The sequence below is a fragment of the Melozone crissalis genome, unplaced genomic scaffold (assembly GCF_028551555.1).
Source record: "Melozone crissalis strain CALT ecotype California unplaced genomic scaffold, PUWL_Pcris_2 ptg000012l_1, whole genome shotgun sequence".
NCBI classification, from domain to species: Eukaryota; Metazoa; Chordata; class Aves; order Passeriformes; family Passerellidae; genus Melozone; species Melozone crissalis.
Genome location: NW_026535790.1, coordinates 16,101,627 through 16,124,276, shown reverse-complemented (window position 1 = coordinate 16,124,276; position 22,650 = coordinate 16,101,627). Strand labels below are relative to the sequence as shown.

Below are 22,650 nucleotides of genomic sequence, written 5' to 3'. Positions count from 1 at the left end.
GAGCAGTCCGCATTCAAACTGTGCCACAGCCGGGGGGCTCCCCGGCTCAGCCTGCATGTGGGGCATCAGAGCTGGGACAGGCGGGGCTGAGCAGCCCCAGCCCGGCAGTGAAATTTAATTCATGCGTCACTTCAAAGCTTTCCCTCCTACTTACCGGCGGCACGGCGGAGGCCGATGGCTGCTCCTCCTGCCCTCCCGAGGACAGAAGCGATGCTGCCGTGGGGCGGCCCCGCTCGGGGGCGGATGGTTCGGGCAGCGCGGCTCCGGCACCGGGCTGGGGCACCGGGCACCGGCCGTGACCCTGGCAGCCCCGAGCCCCGGCTGCCGCTCCCGGCGAGCGCTGCTCGCCCCGCTCCGCCGCTCACCCCGCTCCGCCGCTCACCCCGCTCCTGGGCGGAGGGTGCGCGGCTGCGGGGACGGAGGCGGCTGCCCCCGGCTCCACAGCGCTGCTTCGAGCGGCTCAGGGCTGGATGTGGGGGCAGAGCGGGGCAGGGCCGGGCGGGACAGCGCGGCCGGGGACGGGACGAGCGCAGCGGGGCCGGGACCGGGCAGGGCGGGACTGGCGGGCAGCCCGGTGCCGGGAGGAAGGGCACCCCCGGCACGGCTCGGCCCGGCTCGGCCCGGCCCGGCCCGGCCCGGGGGAGGCACCGGCCGCCGAGCGGCCGCGGGGGCTCCGGGAGGCGCTGACGTCAGGCGGCCCCTTAAATAGCGACGCAGCCGCCGCTGCCCCGGCACTTCCCGCGGAGGCAGCGCGGAGCCGCCGCCGCCCGATGGCGGGGATGGCCGCGGCGGGGCGGCGGGCGCAGGGGGGCCGGGGCGGGCGCGGCCCCCTCGGGCGGCCCGGCCGCGCCGCCGCGTAGCCGCGGGCGATGCCGGAGCGGCCGCGCCGGGGCCGGGGCGCCGGGCCGGGGCCCGCCGTGCCCGGCGGCGCGGCCCCATGGAGCCATGGCGCGTAGGGCGCCGAGCGGGCGGGCCCCGGCCGTGGCTCCGGCTCCGTCCCGGCGGCTGGCAGGGAGGGTCCTCGTCCTCTTCACGCTGTCGCTGTCGTGCTCGTACCTGTGCTACAGCCTGCTGTGCTGCTGCGGCGGCCCCGCCGCGCCCCGCGCCCGCTGCCCGCCCGCCCGCGCCGCCGCCGCCAAGAAACTTCTGCAGCAGTCGCGGCCGTGCGGGCGGGCGGCCCCCGCCCCGCCGGCCGGCAGCGCCCCGGGGCCCGCCCGGCCCGGCACCAAGCGCCTGCCGCGGGCCATCGTGGTGGGCGTCAAGAAGGGCGGCACCCGCGCCGTGCTGGAGTTCATCCGGGTGCACCCCGAGGTGCGCGCCCTGGGCACCGAGCCCCACTTCTTCGACAGGAACTACCACCGCGGGCTGGAGTGGTACAGGTGAGGGCGGGAGGCTGCGGCACCGGCCCCCGCCCGCCCCGGGCACCCCTTGGCCGTCCCGCGTCCCGGAGCGTCCCCGTACCCCGCACCGCGGGCACCGCCGCCCGCTGCCCGTCCCCGCTCCTCTCCCGGCGCTCTCGCTCTCGGTGCGGACTCGGCCCCGCGTTCCTCGGTCACTCGGTGGAGCCGGCGGGGCCGGAGCGCTCCCGGCAGGCGGCGGGCGGCGGGGGCTGTCTCCCGGCCGCACTCCGCGAGTTTTCCTTAGTCTCTTCTTGCTGTAGCCGAGCGGGTCGCGGGTCGTTCCTGCCCGTTCGCCGGCGCTCTCGGCTGCAGCCCGAGCCCCGGCCCTGCCGGTAGGCACCGCGGAGCCGGGACGATGCCAGGGCACCCCTTCCGTCCCGTCTGAGGAAACGTTTGCCTGGGTGAACGGTTCTCCAAAACGCGTGAGTGCCTGCACGGGACGCACTGTCCTCCCGCAGCCCTGCTCGGTGCGCCCCGCACGCTTCTGCTGCCGGCTTTGATCGCTGGCTCCTGAGAGGGACAGTCCTTGTCCTCTGCCATCCCCTCTCTCTGAACTCGAGTGACTGTGGAGCTATATGGAATCTCTGATCATTTGCAGAGGTCAGCGAGTGTGTCTCCAGCAGGAGATGGTGGGATTAAATTTCCGTAAGGGCTTTTGTGAGGTGCGGTGGGCGCTCTGGAGAGGCGGTGAGTGCTGCTGTAAGCAGGTCGCAGCGCCCGTGGGCTCCGCGGTGCTGCCGGCGCTCAGCCCCTGCTCCCCGGGGTTCCCCCAGTGTTCTGGCGGTGCTCGCTGTGCTCTTGGACAGGGCTGGGTGCCTTTGGGCAAGGCCACGGCGCTTCTGCTGGGCATCAGCCTCGGGAGGCCGAGCGGGGCTTGGCCGGGCCCCTGCTGCCTGTAGCTCAGAGCAGGGGACAGGGCTCTGCCTGTCTGTGTGTCGGAGCACCGTGGTGGCAGAGGCGGCGGCCTGTGGGGCACACCAAGCTCTCCTGCCTCCATCCCGACGGCGCTTTCCTGGCAGAGATGTGCCCAGTTCCACAGCAGGTCAGTGCCAGTGCAGGCAGATGGAAGTCAGTGTGACATGGTGCTCACTCCCAGCTCTGCTCGGCTCCTGGTGGCTGGGGCTCGGGCAGGCATGCACGGAGACCTGCAGCGCTGCTGCCCTGTGTTCAGATCCTTTGGTGCCCGTACTGCTGGCAGGTGACAGGAGAGCCAGGACAAGCACAGGCAAAGCTCATTGAAGCTATTTCCTTCTCTTGAGGGTGTCCTGCAGCATGCCCCGTTCCTCCTGCTCTTCAGAGAGTAGCTACAGCAATACCCTTGATCTGCTCTTGCCTCTTGGCAGGTCTGTGTCATTCCCACGTCCTCCCCAACATCAGGCACTGTCACCCCTCCTGCACCCCCCAAAGGCTGCAGCTGTGAGCAGCCCTGCAGCACAGGCATGTGAGGACAGTGCTTTCTCTAGAGACACCAGAGTGGCAGGATGGGCGATGGAGCAGAAGATGGGTCCTGGCTGAGCCCTGGCTCCGAGGGGAGCTCCATGGGCTCAGCACCTAGCTGGCAAACAGCCCCCCAAATCCTGAGCTGGGATCCTTCCCTGCATGCCTGTGTCTGTGCCTGATGTGGGCTGTGCTTGCCCTATGCGCTGTCAGTGTGGGAAATGTGGGGCTGGGAGCCTCATGGGCAGTGCAGGACTGACCTGTGGCACTCCTCCCTTAGGAGGTTTGGGACACGGAGCCTGCCCTGAATGAGGGGACAGGCCCTGCCTGGGATGGTGCTGAGCAGGAGCTGTGCCCTCTCCCCTCAGGCTGGCACTGAGGGGCTGCAGCAGTGTGCAGCTGGGTAGACACCTCCCACCCTGAGCCGTTGTTCCATTTGGGATTCTCCGTGCAAAGGGACCTGTCCATGGCCAGGAGGGATGCAGCCTGAGGCTGTGGCAGGGTGGTTTTGGAGCGAGGGGGAGCAGCAGTGGGAGTGTGGCCAGGTGAGCAGCGCCCTGCCCCAGGGCCCAGCTCTGTCTGGATCAATAGAGAGATAGAGAGATCACGCCAGAGCAGCGGGGCCTGCAAATTAGTTCAGCTAAAACAATTAAATGACACTTCCTTGGTTTTATTACCTTATTTTTTTTTAAACTGACAAATGTGCCAAAACTTAAGCACAGAGGCTGCTAAAGTATAAAACGTGGAATTGATTTTCCTCCTTGCAACTGGAGCAATTAATGTGGAGCAGGTCTAAGCCACAGTGGGATAAGCTGCTGTCGCTCTGCCAAGAGCCTGGGAGCAGGGAGCAGAGTCCTGCCCGTGGCCATGGCCCACAAGGACAGAGCAGAGGCCGGGCAGTGGATGTGGAGGCTCTGAGGGATTGTGGGGGGCTCCTGCCCGGACCCCAGGGTGGGGGCTGCCCCTGGCCTGGCTGGGGCTGTGTTCAGCCTCTGGCTGGGGAGAGCAGGCGCTGCCAGGCTGCTGGAGGGTGGTGACTGCAGGCTGCCCGGGGCACTGACCCCTTGGCAAGGCAAAGGTAAAGGCATTCCCTGGTGCGAGCAGAGACTTGGCCTGCAGGAGCCCTGGCTGCTGATACCGAGTCAGCCGTGTCTTGTGCCCCAGTGGGGACCCAAGTGGAGAGACCAAGCTGGTCTCTGGTGCAGTTGCACGTAGCATGAGAAATGAGCCCCTCTGATGCTCCAGAAACGTTGGTTATCATTTTCTCACTTTCTCCCCTGCCCTGGCATTTGTCTGACTCTGAGATGGCAGAGCTAGCGGGAGGGGACACCTCCTCATCTGCTGCCCTTGCCTCTCCAAATGTCATGCTTGTTCACAGCTGTTCTCATGGTGCCTCCTGCCTCAGCTGCTGCCACGGCCCAGAGTAGCCCCAGCTCCCCGTGCAGGGGGATGAGGGCTGGGCACAGCCAGGCCCGGGGGTGAGGGCTGGGCAGAGCCAGGCCCGTGCAGGGAGATAAAGCTGGGCAGAGCCAGGCCCGTGCAGGGAGATAAAGCTGGGCAGAGCCAGGCCCGAGGATGAGGGCTGGGCAGAGCCAGGCCCGTGCAGGGGAATGAGGGCTGGGCACAGCCAGGCCCGGGGATGAAGGCTGGGCAGAGCCAGGCCCGTGCAGGGAGATAAAGCTGGGCAGAGCCAGGCCCAGGGATGAGGGCAGGGCAGACCCAGCCCCAGGCATGAAGGCTGGGCACAGCCAGCCCCAGCCCCAGCTCCCCCTGTGGGACCACCACCCAGGGCTGCCTCTCACCGGCTCCACGCCCTGAGCCCCGTGCTGCTCCCAGTTCCCATCACTCTCTAATCCACCTCATTAGCTACAGATACACTACAGGAAAGATATTTTTAGCAAGGTCTGTTTTAAGACAACTGAAACCAAACAGCAGCTTCTGGGGAATATCGATTCATTACCAATCCTGCACTAAATGTTCAATATTGAGCTTTTTCCTGCTGTGAGTAGTGTGGGCCAATAACCTTCAATATTTTCCAGAGCACAGGGAAGGTGGTGTGATTTAAATTGCCGTTAATTTGAGTAGTGGCTCCAATTGCAGCATCTCAGGGTGCAGTTTTCTTTATCAGGATTCCTGAGTGGTCCTGTCAGGTGCCCCAGGGCTGTTTTCACAGAGAGGGGCTTTTCCTTGTGGCTGCAGCAGCAGCAGGCTGAGCCTGGCTGGCACCCGTCCTGTGGCTGCCACAGCCGAGCCCTGAGGCGGTGCTGGCACAGGGCAGAGCCCTCTGGTTCTGCACGGACCCGAATGCCCTGATGCCAGGGATGGCACCTGTGCCCAGCCTGGCTCTCCTGTACGGCCGGGACAGGTCCCTGGAGCTCTGCCCCCATCCCTGCCCTGCCCCGGCTCTGGGTGCCCAGGCACTGCCGCTGGAGGACTGGAGCACCCTGCAGGACCCGGCTGTGTCCCCGAGCCCCCGGGGCTGTGGCACGGCGAGCACGGAGCCGGCAGACGCTAATTGCTCCCGGCCGCTGCTAATTGCTGCCGGCTAATGGCCGGGCTGGCACACGCACAAATGGGAGCCCATTAGGCTTTGCCCGGGACATGGCTGTGGGCTTTACTGACAGTGCATTTGGGTGAAGTTAATTAGTGAGACGAGAGGAAGGCAGCAGCTTCAAGGATGCTTTGAAATTTCCTTGACTTCAGAGAGTGCCCTGGCTCTGGGGAATGTGCCTGGAACCGAGGCACATAGTGCTGCATGTGGCTGTGCTGGCAGCGTTCCCTGGGCACTGCCCTGCCCTGCACTGCCCTGCACTGCTCCTGCTGACCTGCCCGGGCTGTGCCAGGTGCTGCCAGACCCTCACTCGGGCCAGGAGAGCTTCCCTGTCCGGGGAGCTGGGGGAGATGCTGAGATGAGCTCACGTGGGTGCCTTGCCTTTGGCATTAGAGATGTGTATCCCAGCTCCGTTCCTTCACCTTGCTTGTAATCTGCAGTTTGTTCTCACCTTGCTTTGGAGGCACCGCATTCAGCTGGTGAGCTGGCACACCACGGGCCGGGCTGCCCTGGGAGGCTGGTGAGGAAAGGCCAGCGCGCCCTGGGTGTCCACGGTGGGGCCAGGCCATGCCCACAGCGTGTGCCCAGAGCTGAGCACACGGGAGCAGGGCCAGAGCTGCCCACAGGGCCTCGGGGTGATGGGCAGCCCCAGGAGCCATTGGAGGGGTTTGTGCTTGGTTGTACTGTCCGTGTGCCATCTGCACTCAGCTGGCACAGGGAGGTCACCGTGGCTCTGACACGGGAATCGGGAACTGCTGCAGCAGCTGGGGCGCAGGCAGAGGTTTCCAAAACGAGTATTCTGTTTTGGAGTTTCAGCTGTGGAAGGAGTTGCCTTGGAAATGGGAAGGGGTGAGTTCCAGGCAGTCCATGAGCAGAGGGCAGTCCCCAGCAGGGCTGAGCTGGGCTCTGTGCAAGCTGGGCGGGAAGCCCTCCCTCATCTCCTACTCCTTGCCAGCTCCACTGCCCTCAGCGCTGGCCTTGGCCTTTGCCAGGCCCTCCATCAGTGCTGAGCAGTTACTGAGGAGGGTGAGAGTCACACATAGGTGTGTGCATGTGAAGGGCAATGGCAGTGTGCCCTCTGGAAAAGAATCTCTTGACTTAAAGGACACTGCAAATCTCTGGAGCATTTAAATGATTAAAAATGAATCAGCAACAAAGTTAATTACTGTGTTCGCTCTGCTTTTATGCATGGAAATGTCCCTCATTAGCTGTCTGCAAGCGCTGGTGTAAATTCTTTGAACATAAACATTTATTAAAGGGAGCTGCTCCGTCATTAAATCCTGGCTGCAGTAGTGTGGGGTGGTGGCAGCAGGGCTGTGGGGCTCAGCCAGGGCCCTCGGGTGGTGTTTGTGGCTGTGGGCACGGGGCTGTGTCTGCACCCAGTGTGTCCTGCTGGCCATGGCAGTGCCCAGCCCACGGGGTGCCAGCGTGGCAGGGCTGCTGGGGATCCCCCCTGTCCCCTGAGCCCCTCGCAGCCCTTGGCAGGGTGCTGCAGCCCTCAGCCCTCATGGCTGTGTCCCCTGTGACCCCTGGGATATCTCTCACCACAGATTTTTATTTCCATCACACCTCGGTTCTCACACGTTTAACCAGTTCTGTTCAAACTTCCCGAGGCTGCCAGAAGCGGCTTTGCTGGAGCTTTCATCCACCACTGCCACCCACGGTCCTGCTGAGCAGAGGTGCCAGGCAGGAGCTGAGGGTGCTGCCAGCCGTGTGTGCACCCGTGGCACGGCATGGCACGGCATGGCACGGCTCAGCCCTGCCAGGAGCCGTGCCAGCTCCTGTGCTTCCCTGCTCCCCTCCCAGCACAGCACGCTGCAGCTGGAGCCGCTCACAGCCCACCCTCCTGCTGCTGGCATCAGCTGGCACAGGGGCAGCAGAGCCCTCAGCACAGAGCTGGCACTCGGGGCTTTTGGCAAATTAAGCAGTTTGTTTGCATGCCCCTGAGCAGATGGAGCCAGGGTGGCCCAGGCCAGGCTCTGCACACAGCAGGGACTGACCCAGAGCTGCTGGGGCAGGGCTGTGATGGGATCATCAGTGAGCACTGTCCTCCCCGCTCTTATCTGCAATATCTCAATTGTTTGATGAGATTTGGTACAAATTCCTCCCTGGGAGAGTGTTTCACGCGTGTTCGACATCAAAGCAGCGCAGCAGTGAGGGAGTGCATGTTTCTTTAATGTGGGAGTGTTGTAGGGGCCGCAGGGTGCCCAAAGGCAGATTATAACAAAATTAATAATTCAGGCTCGGGAAGGTGCTGGTGAGAGTTAACCCCTTCAGGGCGAGCCGCTGCCTCCGTGCTGGCACAGCCAGGCCAGGCTCTGCATTGCTGCCCAGCACCTCTGGGGTGGTGGGGGCACAGCTGGCCACAGCAGGGCACAGCTGGGCACAGCAGCTCCCCTGGGCCGTACCCACCTGTCCCCATGTCGCTAACATGGGCAACCTCTAAATCTGGGCTGAAGGGAGTGTCAGTGCCCGTATCAAGTGGCAATAAAGGGCTTTAGGCATTGGGCAGCTCTAGTGAAAGCAGTCTCTAACTCAGGAGGAATCAATGCTGTCCCTGCAGCCAGAGCGATGTGCTGAGCGAGTGCCCAGCCATCCTCCCCCTGCCAGGGTCACATCCCTGCCCCCAGCTGGCACCGCTGGCTCAGCACACGCCAGGGGCAGTGCCAAGGCCAGCTGGGGACAGCAGCAGAGCCACGGGAGCAGCTCCTGGCTCAGCCCTGGCCACGCACTGTGGCACCAAGAACCTTCACACCTGCACCTGCCAGCCCGGGCCTTAGAGCTGTGTGACGTGCTATTTGTATGCAAATAACCCTGGGAGTGCACAAGTCCAAAAATATTATTTTAAAGTCTGGTGTAATTAAGTTTGCCGTGCATTTCCCTGCTCCTGCAGCCCTGGGGATCCTGCTGTTAGCGGGAAAATGAATGCCTGGATGACATCTCTCCCCCTTGCATGGCTTCACTGGTGATTTATTTATCTGCCCGTGCTGTGTTTTGTTGTCTCAGCAGTCTCTGTTGCTCATGAGCAGCAAACACTGGGAGTCCATTTAAAAAAAAAACAACTCTTGTCTCATTTCAGTAATTTACTATGCAGAGGTTTTGTGTTTTTCATAATGGATTAGAACCTGTAATTTTGTATTTTGAATGCATGGACCTAATAACTCACGTAATGAAAATCTAACAGGCTTGAGGATGAGCCATTAATGAAACAGCAGTTTTATGATCCTCCACAATATATTGTAATAGTGAATCACTTACAGAGCTGTCCCATGCTGATTTATGATGAAACTTGTTTGTGATGTGGAGATAGAACCGTGTGCCTGCACTTCCTGACGGTCATTAACCAATGGGAATCGCAATCGGGATTTATGGGGTTTGAAGCAGAGCAGTGGGAAAGGCCAATTAAGCGCCATCCATGCTCAGGTACCTCAGTGAACCAGCCCTGCTAATTTATGCTGACTAATTAGTTTGTTTTCTCTCCAATTAGGAGGCTGGTCAGGAGCGCATGGGGGTGCGTGGGACGGTGCCCTCGGCAGGTGCCACCCCTCCCTGCCATGCCCTGGCTCTGCTCTGCCACCTCTGTGCTCTGCCCACCCAGGTGCTGTGGGCTGCTCTTCCTCCCAGTCAGGTCTTTCCTCAGCCCAAAGCTGCTGGCCATGGGCTCTGCTTCAGGGATGCCAGGTCCTGGTCACTGCATGGCCCAGCCTGGGGAGCCCCCGTGGCCCTGGCAGCTCTCTGGGTTTGTGGCACGGATAACCCGGTGCCTCGGGCTCTCTGGGGGATGGCTGCGGGCAGGGATCCTCAGAGGGATGGGGTGTTGGGGTGCTGGCCTCATCCTGGCTGCCGCAGCTCCCTGTGCACTCCAGCCAGGCATTCCCTACCTGTCCCTGCCTGCTCAGCCAGGGCACCCCCAGTGCCATGCATCTGACTGCAGTGGATTTGATAGTTTACTCTAGTAATACAAGACCAATTTATAAATCGTTCCATCCCATTAGTTTTTATTTGATTTGGATGTTCAGATGTCAAAGCAAATGATTTAATTAGTGCTAAGCTGGGCTGCAGGGATGCTGCATTTCCCCCAGGCCGGTGCTCCTTGCCTGGCCTGCAGTCCAGCTGCCAGTGCCAGAAACAGATGTGTGTACCCAGGAGCCCATTTGGAGCTCCTGGGCCTGGCCCATTTGGACTCAGCTCCCATTGGCAGAGCAGCACAGCTCCCAGGGTTCTGTCCATTGCTCCCCAAGGCTGCTTGTGGTGGTGTTGTGGCACAGCCATCCCACTCCTGCATCCTGGCACTGGACACACACTGGTGTGAGTGTGGGCTGCCGGTGCCCCCGTCCTCTGCCAGGCTGTCCCCTGGGACTGGGATGGACCTGGAAGCCATCCATGGCCAGGGTCCTCCACAGAGCTGCTGGAGGGGTCTGTGCCTGCGTGGTCCCACTGGGAGGGGACACGTCACCAGCCCCATGGCGCCGCCACCAGCCCCCGGTGCCAGTCCCGGCTCCTCCCTTACCGTGCCCCTCTGCTTGGCCCACAGGAGCCTGATGCCACGAACGCTCGACAGCCAGATCACGGTGGAGAAGACGCCCAGCTACTTTGTGACCAAGGAGGCCCCGCGGCGCATCTTCAACATGTCCCGGGACACGAAGCTGATCGTGGTGGTGCGCAACCCGGTGACCCGCGCCATCTCGGACTACACGCAGACGCTGTCCAAGAAGCCGGACATCCCCACCTTCGAGGGGCTGACCTTCCGCAACCGCAGCCTGGGGCTGGTGGACACCTCCTGGAACGCCATCCGCATCGGCATGTACGCCGTGCACCTGCAGAGCTGGCTCCAGTACTTCCCCCTGTCCCAGATCCACTTCGTCAGCGGCGAGAGGCTGATCACGGACCCGGCGGGCGAGATGGGCAAGGTCCAGGATTTCCTGGGCATCAAACGGGTTATCACAGACAAGCACTTCTACTTCAACAAGACAAAAGGCTTTCCGTGCCTGAAGAAGTCAGAGAGCAGCGGCTTGCCCCGCTGCCTCGGCAAGTCCAAGGGCAGGACTCACGTGCAGATAGACCCCGAGGTGATCGAGCAGCTTCGGGACTTTTACAGACCTTATAACATCAAATTCTATGAAACGGTCGGGCAGGACTTCAGGTGGGAGTGAGAGGCCGGGAGCAGAGCTGCACTGACAGGAAGCTGCAGTGTTCTCTGAGGAGGGCCCAAGGGGCTGGAGCCAGGACCCCTCAGCCCATCCTGCCCAGCATTGCGGGCAGAGCCAGGCACGGGGGTCCCCTGTCCCTGAGGAGTCTGCAGTGCTCTGGAGAACCAAGACAAGGAAGACTCAGATCCTGCTGCAGCCACCAAGCTAAGGGATGGGTGCCCAGCAGCACTGCCTGTTCCAGCGGGCCAGCAGCCACCTCTGTGGGCTCCTGTTTGCTCTGAGCACCGCAAGGTCCCTGGGCCACGGGGATGGCCCCGTCTGCAGCCTGTGCCCAGGCTGCTCCAAAGCACAGCCCTCTGTGTCCCAAAGCAATGGGTGCTCCTGGACAGCGGCAGTGGGACTGTCCCTGCCAGGCCCTGTCCCGGGCAGGCAGAGCTGCACTTTGTCATTGCGCGCCATGCGTACCCCTGAGGACAGTGAGATGTATCTGCTTGACAAAGAATCTATGGAAAATGTTGTACTGATATTTTGTCCTGTGAATAAAGCACAGAATCCTGCTGTTACGGGTACTTTAGTGGCACTAGTTTCCTTGTTCAGCTTGTGATCCCTTCATGTAAATAAAGTGGCTTCCACCAGTCCGAATGCATGGGCTGTTCTTAGGACAGGGCTGGGCAGAGCTGGGGGGCACGGGGAGCCCCCACACCCGCAGGCAGGCGAGGGAACGGGCAGGGGCTCGGGCAGGACAGGGCCTGACGTGACCAAGGGGAAGCTGTGGCACAGCCCTGCCTGGGGCTGCCCAGGCTCATCCCCTGGCACAGGCTGGCATGTCTCAGAATGGTGCACAGTGACCGTATGGGGATGGAACATACCATGGACCAGTTTGCAAGGCCTTACTGAGAGTGATTAGTGACCAGTGAGCTCTAATAGGAAAAAATTGGAGTTAATTAGTGGACACCTAAGAGAGCCCCATCTGCATCTCTGCCAATGCCAGCCACAGGAGAAGACAGCAGAGAGGGGACCCAGAGGCAGGTATGGGCAGGTGGAGGGAGAGATGGGAATTAAGGGCCATTGACAGGAAAATGGGATATTTGCTTGTATGATTTTTCCTTTAAAGGAGAAAAACATTCACGGCGAGACTCACAAATCCCAGCCTCACAGTAGAAAAGCCATTTCCAATCCACTCCAAGGAGGCAGAAGGTGCCAGGTTAGATTGATCCTTCTGACAATACTGTATTAGTGGGAAATTAGAGCTGGAGCCTGAGGAAACTGCTGCGATATCAAACAATTACTTTACATTTGTCCTTACAAATGGAGGGAGCAGAAATGTGCTTAAATCAAGTATTAGCTTTCCAAAGGGTGAGCAAATGAGGGCACAGGCAGGGCTGCACTGAAAATGCAGAGCACATTAGGAGCTCTTAAAAATGGCTTTAAAAGCCCCAAGCAGGCAATTTGCATGCGGAGGAGGCAGGGCAGGGGTTTGCTGAGGACGGCAGGGTTTGGTGAGGATGGCAGGGTTTGGTGAGGACGGCAGGGTTTGGTGAGGACATGGGGTGCTGCTGGTTTGGAGAGGTGATGCCGAGCACAGGGGCTGCCAGAGGGACCCCCGTGCCGGCCCGGCCCCCGGGGACAGGGGCTCTGCTCTCAGGGCTGTCACAGCACTGCGTGCAGCCATCCCTGGCACAGCACGGCCCCAGCCGTCCCCACAGCAGCCACCCCGTCCTGCGTGCTGTGTTTTGATGGGTGCACTCAGGCCTGAACCCCAGCTGTTCAATATTTATCAGCTCATGAATGGTTAACCATAATGAATGTGGTTTAAGTGGTCCCTGATCCAGCTGGAGAGCTCTTGAGAGCAGCTGGGCCAAGGGGGTCCTTCCCTGGCCCGTTCCCAGCAGTGGTGAGTGCCCTGCCCAGGAGAGCACAGCCACTGGCACATCCAGGGAGCCACAGCCCTGCTCCTGCCTGGGAGCAGCCTCTCCTCCCAAAATGGTCCTTGCCCCACTGGGGCTGCCCCAGGACCCCAGTCCGATCTTACCTTTGTTCACCGCACCCCGCTCCCCAGCCGGCTCCTGCGGCGGGGGGACAGCAAAGCGTCGCTGGCACGCTCCAGCGGCTGGAGATAAGGACAGCTCAGGGGTAAATATTTACCCAGTGACTGAATGGATTCAACCGAGTTCATTCCTATTAGAGAATCTGTTAGTAATTATCTGAAGGCTCGTTATTACCTGGGGACCTATAATCTCCCGCAGTAATGAGCTCGAGTGGCTCCTGTGGCATGTCAAGCAGGAGAGGGAAGGTGGGAAGGGGGCACTGCCACTGCAGCAAGGGCAGGCAGGGCTCAAGGGCAGCGGGGCTGGCTCGGCTCTGGCAGCGGGCACTGCGGCACCGTGGGGCACAGAGCTGCCACCTCGCCTCCCTGCCAGCCCAGGGGCGAGCCCTGGGCAGAGCTCGGAGAGCCCAGAGAGGCAAAAGCTGAGGCTCGGATGGAGCTGCTGCATCCCCTGCCAGGCGTGGCTGCGGGGAATGTGCTTCAGGACACGGCCCCTGTGCCAGGCATGGGCGATCCCAGCCCCAGGGGCAGCCCTGGCAGTGGGCTCTGTGCCCCACAGAGCTGGGCTGTGCCTCAGCAGCATTGTCCCAGCCCTGACACCCATAGGGAATAATTCTGCAAACCTGGACCCATTTTGTAGGGCTCAAATAAAGTAACTGAAGAGCAAGGTGCAAGGCAGGGCAGATATTGACAGGTCCCACAGCTGCAAGGGAGGAAACCCCTCCAGGGACACACAGCCAGGGTTCCTGCATGCCAGCAGAGGGATGGTCCCGCTGCCATTGCCACTCAGGGCGTGCTCATCCTTCCCACACCCTGCAGGGCACAGCAGCTCTGTGCCACAGCTCTGGGGATGCCCAAAAGAGCAGCCAGGAGGGAAAGTGTTGGTAGGTCCTGGTGGATTTGTGTGTTTTAAATAAATTTCTTTCTTTCTTTAAAACCAATTTTATTTAGAGCACCCAGAGAGGCCCATGCTCTCAGCCCCATCTCTGCCTGCCACGGAGCTGCCATGTGGCAGTGCTGTGTTTAGTCACAGCACTGTTATGAGACCAATCCATTCATTTAGCTCTAATCTCTAAAACAAAGATAAAATTACATGATTAAGATCTAATTAAAGTCTAACTACCAGCACCATGAATCACTTCAGCACAACTTTAATGGATGCCTTTCGAAGCCATCATGCATTTGGTTTCCTTCCGTGGCCAGTGATTTCCCTGCAGGGACTGGGTCTGCTCAGCCTGATGTTTGCTCTCACTGGCTCTGATTTGGCTGGGGACCACTAAAAATGTTTACATGTGAGCGAGGAGCTCGAAAATCCATTTCTAACCAGACAGAAAATCTCATTTGACAAGCTCATTCAGATGTGCTGTGTCTCTGCAGAGGTGGGTGGAGCAGGGGGGCACCTCAGCCCCACCAGCCCCGGCCCCAGCTGGGCACAATCCCCCAGCCGTGCCATGGGGTGGCACTCAGGGCGCTGGGTGCCCCTGGCACCGCGGGTGGCTGCTGGCCAGAGCTGCACCGAGCGCCATTTGCTCTCCTTGGGGAGGAAAAGCAAATTGAAGTCTTTCTCACAGCTCTTGGGTTGTCCACCCCGAGGCACAGCCCTATAATAACGTTGATGGAGGATATTGTCATTTCCCTCTTTCCCAGCAAATCACTGCCTGTCGCTGTCCCAGCGCTGTCCCTGCCAGATCAACACAAGCATTTTAATGCCCTCACTCCTGCACTTGCAGCTTGTCAAGGCAGAGGCTCTGCCAAGGGCTGCCTCTCCCAAGGGCTGCCTCCCTGGGACCAGCAGCCTGGCAAAAATGCAAGTACAAATTATCAGTGCAAGTCCAAATTATCAATTAGCCACTGCTGATGGCATCTTGTCCAGAGGAGCAGCTGAGGGATCCCCCCACGAGATCCCCCCATGTGCAGCCCCACAGCCCCACGGGATCCCTCACGTGCTTGGGAGGGCACACCAAACCCGCTGCTTCCCCGCTGCTCACCCGTGTGGGACAGGTGAAATGGGTGTTGTGGGAAACAAGACAAAGAAATCTCACAGCCCGTTCAGGTTTGTTCAGCGTCTTTTTCAGCAGAAGGATGTGCAGTTTGTCTGACGGTGGCACATTAAGTGCACAGCATCCTCTGGGGATGGTGGCTCTGCAACAGGTACCTGAGAGGCTCAGTGGGAGGGGAGATTATCATCATTAATCACCACTGGGAAAAAAGGCACTTTCTCCAAACTGCAGCCCGTGTAATGGGGATTGTGTACGCACGGAGCCATACGTCAGGAGAATGGTCCCTGGATGACTCAGCCAACCAGAGGAGATAAAAGAATTGAAATTCAGGAGTGCTGCTGGCTTACATCTTCAGAGGGGTGAGCCTCCTGAAGCGCTCATTGCTACACAGCAGGGCTCAGCTCTGGGTCGCTCCTGTTACAGGCCAGACAAACACATCTCTGGCTTTGGGAAATGCACAACAGCAGCAGGGCAAGCCCAGGGACAGGTGGGTCATAGTGCCCAGGGAGAGGTGGGCTCCTGGTGCCCAGGGACAGGTGGGTCATGGTGCCCAGGGACAGGTGGGTCATAGTGCCCAGGGAGAGGTGGGCTCCTGGTGCCCAGGGACAGGTGGGCCCGTGGTGCCCAGGGACAGGTGGGCTCGTGGTGCCCAGGGACAGGTGGGCTCCTGGTGCCCAGGGACAGGTGGGTCATGGTGCCCAGGGACAGGTGGGCTCGTGGTGCCCAGGGACAGGTGGGCCCGTGGTGCTCAGGGACAGGTGGGCCCGTGGTGCCCAGGGACAGGTGGGTCATGGTGCCCAGGGACAGGTGGGCTCATGGTGCCCAGGGACAGGTGGGTCATGGTGCCCAGGGAGAGGTGGGTCATGGTGCCCAGGGACAGGTGGGCTCGTGGTGCCCAGGGACAGGTGGGTCATGGTGCCCAGGGACAGGTGGGCTCGTGGTGCCCAGGGACAGGTGGGCTCGTGGTGCCCAGGGACAGGTGGGCCCGTGGTGCCCAGGAGCTGCCACAGGGGATCTTGGTGCCAGCAGCTCCCCCGCCCTGTGCCAGGCACGGGGGCTCACTCATGGCCACCAAGAAGCTCTGGCTGCCACAGCCACCCGCTCCATCCAACGTGGGCCAGCCTGCCTGAAACACACAGCTCAGCCCAGAGCGCAGTGCAGCAGCCATGGCTCACCTCCACACCAGGACGGGGCAAACTTCAAAAGGAGGAGAAAACGTTATTTCTCAGAGTTAATATTCCCTTGCGGACCTTGCTCTGCTCATTATTCTGGTGGTTACTTAAGCAGCAGCTGCTCGTCACTCGTGGTGCGCTGCTGAGAAGGGCTGAGTGCAAGAGGCTAATTTATTTTCTTTTAGTGCTTCTCATCCATGGCAGCCCCTGGCTGCTCCTCACCACTGGAAACCGACCGGAGGCATTTCAGATATTTCTAATGTATGACAGCAACTGGGAAACAGAAATTACCCTCTCTGAAATAATTCCTGAGACAGATTTCTTTTGGCACTTTGCAATGGAGACGCAGAGGAAACGCGAGCTGCATGCACTAGTTTGCTTTTCCTGGGCAATTTATCAGCCCCACCATCTGGTGAGACCCAGTTCCTCTCCCCAACAAACACCCCTCACTGCAGGGAGAGCACTGGGGGCACCTGGGAGGGCAGAGGAGCACGAGGGGCTCCCTGCCCTCCGTGGCCTCTGCTCCAGCAGCCCCAGCCCTGCCTCCTCCTGCACTTTGTGCCCTGGGGGCTTTGCTGAGCCAGGCTCCCACCTTGATGGTGCTCCCGTGGCACGGGGGGAGTGTGGTGGCCCCATAGGAGACACCAGTGGGTCCCTGTCCGTGAGTCCTGCCCCCAGCCCAGCCCTGCAGCAGGGCACTGGGGCAGCAGGCTCGATGCCCTCCTGCTCTGGCCGTCCTGGCTCCATCCATGAGGAGCTGCTGGCAGTGTGCCATGTGGCGGGTCCCCGCCAAGCCCAGAGCGGGAGACAAATGATCTGCTCAGGATGCGCTGCCTCCGCTCCACCTGCTGAGCCCAAATGAAATTAAAATATTGACAGAAACAATTTCCAGAGGGAAATTGGAAACGTTAGTGGCAGTGCTGGAGCCAAGCGGTTCCTGCAGCCCGGCTGCCTGTCACCCTCCCAGGCAGTGGGGACAGGCAGCATCCTCCAGCCAGGCAGCACCAGGGTGCCCAGGCACGGGCAGAGTGCTCCGGCTGTGACATGCCACCTGACCATGCCACCTCCTGCCAGGGCAATGGAGATTTGGGCACAGTTCCTGCTGCTTTCACGACACTCAGAGTCATTTTCATGTAACAGTTTGAATAAAGCAAACGTAACGTTTTGTGCACACACGTTTTCCCCAGAGAGCCAGCGCTGTGGGGAGGGGAGCTCTGCTGCTGTGCCAGGCAGGGATTCCCTGCCCCAGAGCAGCAGCAGCAGCACTGTCCTGTCTCGTGTCTCTCCTCCACTCCCCCTGCCCGAGCCCCAGCCGTTCCTGCCCCACGGCACCTCTGCTCTCACACCTGGCCGGGGACACAGCGCCCCAGGAAGACACTGCCATCCCCAGCTGCAGAACAAGGCCTTCCCTCCCCTTCCTCAGCCCTGCATTCCAATCCATTCTCATCACTCATTCCCCAGGCCATTGTGGCACTGAGGGGAACACAGGCCGTTGCTGTGCCACCACCAAACTCAGAACCTCATCAAAGAACGAAATCAGGTCGGTTTGACAGGACCTACTTCTGCTCAACCACGCTGACAGGCATGAATTTATATTCCCAGGCTCTAATTCTCCCATTAATTGAATTTTGCAGTGATTTTTCCACATGTTTGCCCCGGATTAATGTCAGGCTAATTGGATGCAGTTGTCCGAACCATCTCACTCACTCACTCTGCTGTCTCTTCGTGTATGCTCTGCTCCTGCCCAACGCGAGGCTGCAGCCCTTCAGGATCGAGAGGGAAGCTCCAAGGGGAGCTCCAAGGGGAGCTGCTCCTGACCCTGGTACAAACCTCTCTGTCCAGGCTGCCCAGGGCCCTGCAGCAGCACCCAGCACCAGCTCTGTGCCTGCCACACAGCCTCAAGGACAGACAGACATCCCCATGTGGCACAGCCCGCCCTGCTCCTCTGCACACCACAGCCCTGCAGGGCTGGCAGAGCTGCTGCTTTCCCTGGGCTTTTTTTTTTCTCCTTTGAAACCTTCTTCTTGAGCATTTAATAGATAATTTGCATCTTGCAGATTAATTTTTTAGAAATGTTTTTAATGAAGGTTCTTGGCTGTGCACATACCTGCACGTGCCACCCGTCCTGACCATATAAACCTTTGCTACTTGTGGAAAAGCTAATTAAAGGTAATCATGAAAACCTCATTAGTCCTCATTTACATAAGTTACACAGAGAAATTCCCTAACCTTTGATCCTGGCCTTCACAGTCCACGGGACCTCCCTGCACGTGGGTTCAAAGGCAGGAGCACATCTCCAGCCCTGCACAAGCCAAGCCCCGAGCTCTGCTCTGGGCCACAAGGGGAGGGCTGGGCTGGCTGCCTCGAGGGCAGCTGGCAGAGCCCTGGGCTGGCACAGGCCATGGGCACGGCAAGGGGAGCGTGTCCTGGGACACGGGGACATGGGCACAGCAACGGGAGCCTGTCCTGGGACACGGGGACACAACAAGGGCAGCCGAGGCTTTGCCCCTGGCCCCAACCCAAACATCCAGCAGCAACAGCAGCTCTGCTGGGGAGAGAAAAGACCAGAAATGGCCCTGGGGAACACCCGGTTCCTGTTCCCTGCACATTTCCATCATCTCCAGCACCAGCCTCATCATCACCTCAATAGTCTGTGTTGGTGGCTACACTGGGGCTCAGCACAGCCACTGGTGACAGTGACAGCCATGGTGCCCACGAGCCACCGTGTGCCAGCACAGCCCCCTCACACCCGCAGACCCTGGGCTCTCGTGCTCCTGGTACTGCAGCAGTGCAATTAGAACCTGTCATGCCATGAAAATATTGGAGCATTAAATGTAATAGATAAAACTCCCTCTGCTATTACAGTAGCTCACATCCTGGAAATCTGAGCAGTGAGCAGTGCAATTTCACCCAGTGATAGGACTGGATTAAGTTCTCCCCACAAAAGCCTCTTCTAGTATGAAAAAGACCATTAGCAACCGTGGAAATCAATAGGGGCCGGCCGCGGTGCTGCAGCTCAGCCGAGAGCCCCGGCCAGCCCCGGGATCCTGCTGGATGGAGCTGGGATGGAGCCGCGGATGGAGCCGGGGATGGAGCTGGGCTGGAGCCGGGGATGGAGCCGCGGATGGAGCCGCGGATGGAGCCGGGGATGGAGCCGGGGATGGAGATGGGCGGGAGCCGGGGTCGGTGGCGGGGCTGGAGCCGGGGCTGGAGCCGGGGCTGGAGCCGGGGATGGAGCCGGGGCTGGAGCCGGGGCTGGAGATGGGCGGGAGCCGGGGATGGAGCCGGGGATGGAGATGGGCGGGAGCCGGGGTCGGTGGCGGGGCTGGAGCCGGGGCTGGAGCCGGGGATGGAGATGGGGATGGAGCCGGGGCTGGAGCCGGGGCTGGAGCCGGGGTCGGTGCCGGGGTCGGTGGCGGGGATGGAGCCGGGGCTGGAGCCGGGGCCGGTGTCGGGGCTGGAGCCGGGGCCGGCGCCGCGCTGCTGCCAGCGCTGGCAGCTGGCTGGGAAGAGCCATCCGGGAGCCCAGGGAGCGTTCCCAGCCGCCGGCCGGGCACAGGCCGGGGCGATGGAGCGCTGCCAGCCCGGAGCAACACTGCGGGGCCCTTCCCATCCTTCTCCCCGCTGTCTCTGGGGCTGCTCAGCTCTTTTCACCGCAAACAGGGCCGGGAGCTTTTCCCCTCAGCCTCTGCAAGGAGCCGCTCCAGAGCCTCCGCTCCAGGGGCCGGGCTGGGAGCTCGGGGTCACTGGTCACTGGCCGTGAGACGGAATTTCCAGAGATCCTCCCAAGGGAATTCACACCCTACCACAAACAGATGTAACGCACAAGGGAGAAGGAAAAGTTCCCTGTGTTTAAAAAAACACTCAGTAACAGCGAGTGAGGGCAATACATTATTTAAAGGCTTTTCAGAGGAAAGAAAATAATTTCAGCTTAGTTAGCTTTTTAGGACACGCTAGCAGCTCGCAGGGAGCGCGGCGCTGCGGGGCGATGCGCAGAGCCTGCGGCCAAAGGGCACCGGGAACGGGCACCGGCACCGGGCACGGCACGGGGGCGACACGGGGACACGGGGGCGACACGGGGTGCCAGGGCCGGGCGCTGTGAACGCGCTGTGATGGAGGGTGCGGCACGGCAGCTCTGTGGTGCGGGCACGCTGATGAATTAGGTGTCAGCGGCGTTAATCCAGAGCCATTAGCCATGCTGAACGTCCGCATATCATTTGTTAAACTAATGGATCGCTGGAGGTCATTCGGTAATAAGAAAGGGAGAGGAGGGTTATTAGTTTTTATCAGACATTAATTGGCCAGAATCGATTGCTTGTTTGGTGTCTGCAGCGCTGTCGGGGTGTTTCCCCCAGCAGCCCCCGGCCGGCGGAGCGGCACCGGCACAGCCCGGACCGGGCCGGGAGAGCCCCGGCGGCGGCGGCGCAACCTGGGCCGGACCTGGGCCGGACCTCGGGCCGGATGTCGGGCCGGATGTCGGCCGCATTTCGGGCCAGACCTCGGGCCGGATCTGGGGCGGATTTCGGGCGGATCTCGGGCCGGACCTGGGCCGGACCTCGGGCCGGATCTGGGGCGGATTTCGGGCGGATCTCGGGCCGGACCTGGGCCGGACCTCGGGCCGGATCTGGGGCGGATTTCGGGCGGATCTCGGGCCGGACCTGGGCCAGACCTCGGGCCGGATCTGGGGCGGATTTCGGGCGGATCTCGGGCCGGACCTGGGCCAGACCTCGGCCGGATTTCGGGTGGATCTCGGCTGGATCTCGGGCCGGACCTGGGCCGGATTTCGGGTCGGACCTCGGGAGGATCTCGAGCCGGATCTCGGCCGGACCTGGGGCCGCTGCCATCGCGGGCGGCTCCGGCCGAGCGCTCGGTACCGGCCCGTGTCGGGCACTGAGCAGCGCTCCCCGGCCCCGGAGCGGCCGCAGCGGAGCCGCCGTCCCCACCCTGCCCCAGACCTCCGAGCTCCCCCGGCCGCGGCTCGGAGAAGCAGAAATGAGCTGGGAACCGCTCAGGTGATGTCACATCTATCTAACAAGTTTCCAAATGAAAACTAGCATTTGGACTTACTGCATTCAGGCTCAAAATTTGATTACATTTTTCTACAGCTGTAAATCTGCTTTCCTTTCTGCAACATTATTATTAAAGCCAGTATTGAATTGGTGGTGTGATACGTAAAATTTCAATCCTGGCTTTGACATTCCAGGAAGTTAAAAACCAATTACAGTGTGTGCTTTGCCTCAGGACAGAATGAATCATTGAACACAGCCACTTCACCGAGAGAAATTAAAGGCTGAAGCAGCAACATGGGGAAGGTATTACGTTAAAAATCAAAGGTCAATTAAAGAAAAACTGAGTCTATTTTATTTTTACTATTTTGCTTACATTTTCATTCCTTTCTGATGAACAGGGAGACAAAATAAACCTGCACTTGTATTTATCTGCCAGGTATTAAATCCGGGCAGAAGCTGTTTTCAGGAGCTGAGGGGAAACATCGAGGTGATAAAAACTCCCAATAACCAGCATTAATCTCGCTGTAACGAAGCCAGCACAGCAATAGGGCAGCCCCCGCAGCAGAGAAGGGGTGCCCAGGGGACAATGTCCAGTCGCGGTCACTCCGAGCCCCCTTTGTGCCCGGCTTGGCTGTGCCAACGGGGACGGGCAGCACCGACTGCAGGAGGTGTGAAAGAGGGTGCAGGGCAGACCCTGGAGCGCAAAGAGCTTCGTGTCCCGCAGGCAGCGCCTTCCGGGGACCGCGGACCCGCCGGGCCACGGGTGGAGCAGCACCGCAGGTCCCGGGGGCACGACCGGCCCTGCAACGCAGATCACCTGAGAAATCAGTGGAGCCCCTGCCTCCCTGAGAGCTGCAACACAAATCACCTGAGACATCAGTGGAGCCCCGGCCCACCTCCCTCCCTGCGAGCTTCAGGGGTGATGCCGCAGCCCATGAACCATCCAGCACCGGGGAACCAGCACCAGGTTCCTCCTCACCGGGCACGGCAGGAGCTCTGAGCCGTGGCAGGACGGTGCCCCCCGGGCAGGGACAGGGGCTCGGCGCTGCCCCAGGGCAGCGGGAGGGCACTGGGCTGTCCCGAGCTGCGGCAGGAGGTGCTGACCCCTCCTGCCACACAGCAGACCGCTGGTGCTTGCCTCGCTGGGCAGCAGCTTGTCAGCGCAGATGCCTTCAACATGAGCTCTAATAGATAATCCACACCTTGAAATGCGGTCTATCATCTGCTCGTTACCCTCAATAAATCATTCGCAAAATACTGAAGCGCTTCAAGACCGTCCTGGGGGCTGCGGGAGCTGCTTTGCGGCGCTCACACTGGAGCAGAGGGAGCGGGGCAGCAGCCGCGGCGTTATTCACAGTCTGGAGCACAGAGCGGCCCCCGGCCCCATTACCGCTGCCAAGACAGTCTGACCCCAGCCCTGGAAACTCATCAGGGCTGTTGGGAAGTGCAGCCGCTCTCCAGGGAGCCGGTTCTGCAAGATTAAAAACGGGAGCGAGCTGCGGAGCGCTCGCATCTAACGGAGTGCGCGCCACAGGGACAGCGAGCTGATGTATTCCCAGACAATTTAGACTCATTTCAATAAAACCACAATTAGATGGCAGCAAATGGCGGGGAGAGCAGCTGTTACAGCACCGGGACACCCAACACAACACGCCCTGGCGCTGCGTGACACAGACAGGGCAGAGCGACCGTCTGCAGGCTGGGAGGCAGCGCTGGCTGGGCGGGGAGCGAGGGCTGGAGCTGGTTTGGGAGTGAGGGATGCTCGGGAGCTCCCATACGGGCTGGGGGAGCTGGGCTGGGAGTGAGGGATGCTCGGGAGCTCCCATCGGGGCTGGAGCTGGGCTGGGAGTGCCAGGTGCCCCCTGTTCCCAGGGACCTGCTCCC

General features: G+C 60.7%; 1 protein-coding gene across 1 annotated transcript; it reads left to right on the top strand.

The window, feature by feature from the left end:
- The first annotated feature begins 945 nt into the window (after positions 1 to 945).
- On the top strand, positions 946 to 11,101 carry HS3ST2 (heparan sulfate-glucosamine 3-sulfotransferase 2). Its single transcript, XM_054271297.1, has 2 exons — positions 946 to 1,379; positions 9,923 to 11,101. Exons 1-2 carry the CDS (start codon positions 946 to 948, stop codon positions 10,539 to 10,541), a joined length of 1,053 nt encoding a protein of 350 aa, XP_054127272.1. The 3' UTR covers positions 10,542 to 11,101.
- The last annotated feature ends 11,549 nt before the right edge of the window (positions 11,102 to 22,650 follow it).